We start from the raw sequence: 6854 nt of genomic DNA on the forward strand, positions 1-6854 counted from the left end.
TTAACCCTTCTGGCTTGCAAAAAGATTAGGGAGGTTTACAAGGACGATTCTCCCCCATAATAAAGTCTCACAGCTGAATATAATGAACATGCCCGGCTAGGTCCTACAACCTCTGTTCCTTACAACTCCCTTTCCCCCAAAACTGGCTTCTTCTGGGACCCTTGAGGCTGAAAGCGCGCCAAGTGGCGGGGAAATAAGTGGGCATTCTGCTGGACCCCAAACCGGGCGGGACTGTCGGGAAGGAAGTCGGCACTCTCCTTAGCCCCACCACCTCCCTGTTTCCTTTGCAGCCAGTGATCAAGGGTTTGTGGTGTTGATCGGGCAGGAGAAGTATACAGATATCCCCATGGTACCCAAAGGCATCGCCTATAATCCCTCCAGCCTCATCTTCTATGTCTGGGGGAACATGATCTTGCAAAGGTAAGAGTCCCGTGCCACCGAGCCGGCTGCTGCTGTGTGACCTCCTCGCTCAGGGCCCCAAATGCCACGGGAGGAGGGGTGTCTCTCCCTTGCTCCTGCCTTCTTTCCGTATTAGAAGAAAGTTTGTGATTTCCTGTGCGAGAAGCGATAGTAGCGAGACTTCTTTTATTAACTTCGAGAAAAGAATGCGTAGTGGCTCAGAGGTTAAGACTTCCAGCTGCAGTCTGGAAGGCCGGTAGTTTGGCAGTTCGAGACCCGAGTGCCGCGTGACGGAGTGAGCTCCCGTCTCTGGCCCCAGCTCCTGCCAACCGAGCAGTTCGAAAGCAAGAAATTGCAAGTAGATAAATAGGTACCGCTTCGGTGGGAAGGGAACAGCGTTCCGTGCGCCTCGGCGTTTAGTCATGGACCACAGAGACGTCTTTTGGACAGCGCTGGCTCTTCGGCTTGGAAACGGAGATGAGCACCACCCCCTAGAGTCGAATTCGACTGGCTTTCGAGCAAGGGAAACCTTTACCTTGACCAAAACCTTTACCTTTACCTGAAGTCTGGTAATACAGGCTCCCATTGCTGTAGTCGCCAATTCAACAAAAAGGGATTCCAAGTTGATAAGTTATTTCTCCCTCTCTCTTTCTTGCTTTAGCAACGACCTGAGGAATTACCTTTACCTCTCCGATTTCACCGGCGATTCCGCCATCAAGTATTTTATTCAGTCCTATTCTGGGGAGCTTGCCTGCGTGACTGAAGACGAGCAGGTATAGAGACATAGAAACGTAGAGCTGGAGGGGGGACCACGAGGGTCATCTAGTCCAACCCCCTGCACAATGCGGGAAATTCACAGCTACCTCCCCACCCCAGTGACTCCCTTGTTCTGTGCCCCGATGTCTGGTTTGCCTGTTTTCTGGTTTGTCTCCAAGGCCTATCTGGTGATGAATCCCGGGCAGAGGCATTTCATTCATATATTTATCAGTCATCTTTGTCCCTTAAGGAGCTCAAGGCGGCTTCCCATATCAATAATATGTGTAAAATAGATTGCATCATTAAAAATACATAAAACCAAAATTTAAAAATCACCATTGAGGACTGCTTGAATCAAAGTGCAGTCCCCAGTCAAACCATCTTCAGCTGCCTCCTAAAGACTGAAAGTGAGGGGGGCCGGGCGCACCTCACTGGAAAGGTTGTTCCATCATCGTGGGGCCGCCACCAAAAAGGCCATCTGGCATGGGCCCACCCAACGGGCCTTTCCCTGTGATCTCAATTCCTGGGCAGGAGGCATAACAGAGAGCCAGCCGGCGTGCGGTAATGGTTAAGAGCAGTGGACTCTGATCTGGAGATCCGGTTTTGAATCCCGACTCCTCCTCCCCTGCTGGGAGACCTTGGGCCAGTCACCGTTCTCTCGGAACTCTCTCAGCCCCACCTAGCTCGCAAGGTGCCTGTTGTGGGGAGAGGAAGGGAAGAGGATTACCAGCCGCTTTGAAACCCCTTACAGGAGACAAAAGCAGGGTATAAAAACCAACTCTTCTCTTCAAAATGGGAGAAGATGGTCCCTCCAGATGTCCCAAACCATGTTGGTCTTTAAAGGTCAAAGCCAACACCTTGAATCGGGCTTGGGAGTGGATTGGTACCCAGCAGGGGTCATTTTGTAGAAAAAGAGGGGCAGGAGCTCATTAGCACAACTCATTTGCATATGCCACACCCCCTGACATCACCGGAAGTGTGTCAGAAGGCGACACCCACCGCTCAGGCTCCACTGGACTGTTTTGAATTGCTAGCTATTGGGGGGGGGGACGCGCAGATCTGTCCTCGCAGAGGAGGGAGGGCTTGTACCTGAATAAAACTTGGTCTTAAAGGTGTCACTGGACTGTTTTGGACCGGGGGGCTCTGCAACTTACCCAGCTGCTTCTTGCTCTGACTGAGGGCTGCTGGGAGCAGGGGGTGGGGCTTGTTGCATGTGCCCACCCCCTGGGCTCTTTACTGCCAGAGCTCCACTCCTGTGTGCTCCTGCAGGAAAGCTGGTCTGTGAGAAACCGTTCCTGCTTCAATATTGGGGTTACATGCTCCAGATAGCAATGCCCCCATCTCCAGGAGGGAGGCCCAGCTTGAAAAACAGCAGGCTTGGTTCCAGCCCATTCTCTCCATCCCTTCCCCACCCATCATGTCTGAGAGGCCTGCCGCTAGTCCTGGCATGGTAACAGCTGGTCTGTGAGAAACCGTTCAGGGCTGAAATCGCACTGTCTGGTTCCAGGGCTCAGGTTTGGGCTGTTTCCTCAAGCTTCCCGCTTGCCCCCCCCCCACTCAAGGTCTGGATCTCCCACGAAGGCAGCTCCATCATCAGAAAGATCTATCCGTCCAGGGCCTGGGAACTGAACAAGAACCTTCAGATAATGGGCGGATCGGCCATATATCAGCGGCACGAGTCGCGGGTCACCGTGTTCTTTGACAGGCACAATCTGCTAGAGGTGAGGCTTGGACATATATCAGCGGCGCGAGTCCCGGGGCACCGTGTTTTTCGAAAGGCACACTCTGCTAGAGGTGGGATTGGACATATATCCGTGGTGCGAGTTGCGGGTCAGCGTGTTCTTTGAGAGGCACACCTTGCTAGAGGCGGGACTGGACATATATCAGTGGCATGAGTCGCGGGTCACCATGTTCTTCGACAGGCACACCCTGCTAGAGGTGGGACTGGACATATATCTGTGGTGCGAGTCGCGGGTCAGCGTGTTCTTCGACAGGCACACCCTGCTAGAGGTGGGACTGGACATATATCAGTGGTGCGAGTTGCGGGTCAGCGTGTTCTTTGAGAGGCACACCCTGCTAGAGGTGGGACTGGACATATATCAGTGGCGCGAGTCGTGGGTCACCGTGTTCTTCGACAGGCACACCCTGCTAGAGGTGGGACTGGACATATATCAGTGGTGCGAGTCGCGGGTCACCGTGTTCTTCGACAGGCACACCCTGCTAGAGGTGGGACTGGACATATATCAGTGGCGCGAGTCGCGGGTCACCGTGTTCTTCGACAGGCACACCCTGCTAGAGGTGGGACCGGACAGCTGGTTCCTGACTGTGTCATGCGTAACGGCTGATTCTGTTGATTGACAACAGGACTCGGTCCCCCCCAGCCTTTCTACATCCTCCTTTGCTTCCCTTGAATTGAGATTCACCAGTCGGAAAACCTATGGTGTCGTTCATGCCAAGAGAACACTCCCGTTGGCACCGTGAACACCTCCGCGAAGGACAAGGGTACTGGAAATCTTATAGCGAAGGTGGTGGTGGGGGGTCAAGGCTGAGTATGAACGATCACCATCCGGACACCCCCATCGTCACCATGAATTCAGCAACAGAAGAAACACGGAGGATCCTCGCTGTACGGGAGCAGCTGTGGAAGGGTGGTAGAAAAGTACCATCAAACCTCAGCTGACTTATGGGGGGCGGGATCCAGTTTGGTGCGGTGGTTAGGAGCGCGGACTCTAATCGGGGAGAACCGGGTTTGATTCCCCGCTCCTCCACATGCAGCTGCTGCTGCAACCCTGGGTCAGTCACAAGTCCTCTCAGAGCTGTTCTCTCAAGGGCAGTTCTTGAAAGTGCTCTCCCAGCCCCACCTACCTCACGGGGTGTCTGTTGTGGGGAGGGGAAAGGAGACTGTAAGCTGCCCTGAGAGCCCTTAGGGTAGTGAAGGGTAGGGTATAAATCCAACTTCTTCTTCTCCTTCTCCTCCTCCTTCTCCATGGGGTTTTCAAGGGAAGTGAGATTCAGAAGGGGTTTGCCATCGCCGGCCTCTGCATAGTAAGCCCAGTCTTCCCTGGTGGTATCCCATCCAAGCCCTCGCCAGGGCTGATCCTACTTAGCGAGCCCAATTCCATCAGATCTTGGAAGTTAAGAAGGGTCAGCCCTGGTTAGAACTTGGATGGGAGACCACCGGGGAAGTCCAGGGTCGCCACACAGAGGCAGGCAAGGGCAAGCCACCTCTGTTCATCCCTTGCCTTGAAAATCCCATGAGGGGTCACTATAAATTTGCTCTGACTTGACAGAGCTTTCCATACAGCAAGGATCTTATGGCCCCGGTCACACGGAGATTTTGCCACGCGAAAGGCACGAATGTCGGGCGGATTTTCGGGGCGCGATCACGCCACAACATCTGCGAAGCGTAGCGCACCTGTCCAACCCACGGCCGAAGGATGCGGAGTTAAAAAGTACCGAGGAAAGTGCACTAGTATCCGGAAAACGTGCGGCACAGGCGGGCGTCTGATCGCCGGAGTGCTAGTATTCCGTGGCATCCGCCGCCCGTCCACGTCCCATCGCAAACCGGATGTTTTTTGTAAGCGCATGCGCACAAACACGAAACTGAAAGCAGTGCTGCTCCGCGGAACTGTGCATGTGCACAAACGTGAAACACTTGTGTGATTGCGCTGCGCTGCTTCTTTGCCATGCTGGAGCATCACCGTGTGATCGCCAGCTAACAGCCTAAGCATGGAGACTCGGGGGACCGTGTGATCGGGCTACCATGCTTTATTTTGCTCCAGGGCAAACAGCCACGCCTCCCCCCCACGTTATCTGGCCAGTGGGACCGGGGCCTATGTTTCTTCTTCTTCTGCTGCTGCTGCTAATGCGGTATCATTCACAGTGATGATGGAGTTTTCACATGGTGGTTATTCGCACCAAGCCTTGATTCTCCCCCCCACACACACCTAGCCTTCCCTGTAAGACTTCCCAGTATGATTTTCCTTCATATGTCGGTCTGACAGAGTGGGCTTTGACTCACTGAAGCTCCAGAGGAACTGGTTGGCTGTTAGTCTGTAGGCCTTCCCTGTAAGATTGTTGGTCTGATCCAGCAGGGCTCTTCTGATGTTCTTATAAAGGTCTCAGTCTCTATGATGTATTGTTGGCTCTCCAAAGGATCTGGTTGACCACTGTGTGAGGCAGGATGCCAGACTGGATGGACCACTGGTCTGATCCAGCAGGGCTCTTCTGATATTCTTATGAAGGTCTCAGCCTCTGTGCCCTGTTGTTGATTGTCTAGAAGAACTGGTTGGCCACTGTGTGAGACAGGATGCTGGACTAGGTGGACCACTGTTCTGATCCAGCAGGACTCTTCTGATGTTCTTATGAAGACCTCAGCTTCCATGCCCCTGTTGTTGGCCCTCCAGAGGAACTGGTTGTCCACTGTGTGAGGCAGGATGCTGGACTGGATGGCCCACTGGTCTGGTCCAGCAGGGCTCTTCTGATGTTCTTATGAAGGCCTCAGCCTCTATGCCCTGTTGTTGGCCCTTCCAAGGAACTAGTTGGCCACAGTGTGAGACATAATGCTGGACTAGATAGACTAATGGTCTGGTCCACCAGGGCTCTTCTGGTGTTCTTAAGAAGGTTGGCCACAGTGTGAGACAGGACGCTAGACTGGATGGACCACTCATCTGACGTGTCAGGGCTCCTCTCGTGTTCTGAATGTCCTCTGGGACAAAGGTTCTTAATCACGACATGTTCCAATTCCTCCCCCTCCTCCTCTCCCTTCAAGTGTTGCTCAAAACATTCCTCAATGGAAGCAGCCCCCTTTTCTTTCAGCTGGTTTATATGGAGGATGACCTTGGCCGTGGAAAGCTGATCAAGAGAGAATTCCCACAGCGGTACATCCTGACCTACAGCCATATAATCGACCACCCTCACCGGGTGTTCTCAGACGAGTGAGTGAACAGGCTTCTAGATAAGCAGAGGAAGGCAGGTGGGTTGGCGGGATGGCACGGGGGCAAGTCCTTTCACCAGCTTCACCTGGACAAGATGTTCAGTCGACAGGAACCTGGGAAGCGCAACTATTGTGTGGGTGTTCCATGATCTGCCGGCGCTTAGCTCCCAAAATCCGCAAATACCGTGCGGATTATAAAATATCTCAAATAATTTTGATATATTTTTTGGTTTATATTTTTACAATTTATTCACCATATATTATTTATCATATAAGCCTTAATACATAGAAAGAATCATATATCAAAACATCTAAGTATCGTCTCTTAATATATCACAAAAGATATTGCACAACCCCTTCATTAATATCAGTCCTCCTTAATTATACAAAAGTTTTAAGAGGGAGGACTCCTTTAAGACTATTTTGAGTAAGTGCTCAGTCTTCCTCCAACGGAGGTCCAGATATCCTCCTGTTTCAGTGTCTTCCTCGGGGAGTTCAACAGATATTTCCAAGCACAAGGTTGCCAAATACCAAAATATCAATTTTTTTCAATGAACGCTGCAAAAAGTCTCTCTTAGTGAGCTCAAAGCTTCCTCCAAAGCTTTCACTCCCTCTTAAAACTTCTGTATAATTAAGGAGGACTGATATTAATAAATGGGTTGTGCAATATCTTTTGTGATATATTAAGAGACGATACTTAGATGTTTTGATATATGAGTCTTTCTATGTATTAAGGCTTATATGATAATTTATTTATTTTATT

At 51.6% G+C, this 6854-nt stretch overlaps 1 protein-coding gene across 1 annotated transcript in view; it reads left to right on the plus strand.

The window, feature by feature from the left end:
• LOC107115752 (cation channel sperm-associated protein subunit gamma-like) overlaps nucleotides 1–6854 on the plus strand; it is a gene marked incomplete at its 5' end in the record, with an annotated part of 63597 nt that overhangs the window by 16743 nt on the left and 40000 nt on the right. Inside the window, 4 exons of the mRNA XM_015417515.1 lie at nucleotides 291–420; nucleotides 1061–1172; nucleotides 2718–2876; nucleotides 5974–6092. Of these exons, the coding sequence (XP_015273001.1) occupies nucleotides 291–420; nucleotides 1061–1172; nucleotides 2718–2876; nucleotides 5974–6092 (520 nt within the window). The remainder of the gene's footprint in view (nucleotides 1–290; nucleotides 421–1060; nucleotides 1173–2717; nucleotides 2877–5973; nucleotides 6093–6854) is intronic.

The sequence above is a fragment of the Gekko japonicus genome, unplaced genomic scaffold, assembly GCF_001447785.1.
Source record: "Gekko japonicus isolate JY-2015 unplaced genomic scaffold, Gekko_japonicus_V1.1 scaffold4210, whole genome shotgun sequence".
NCBI classification, from domain to species: Eukaryota; Metazoa; Chordata; class Lepidosauria; order Squamata; family Gekkonidae; genus Gekko; species Gekko japonicus.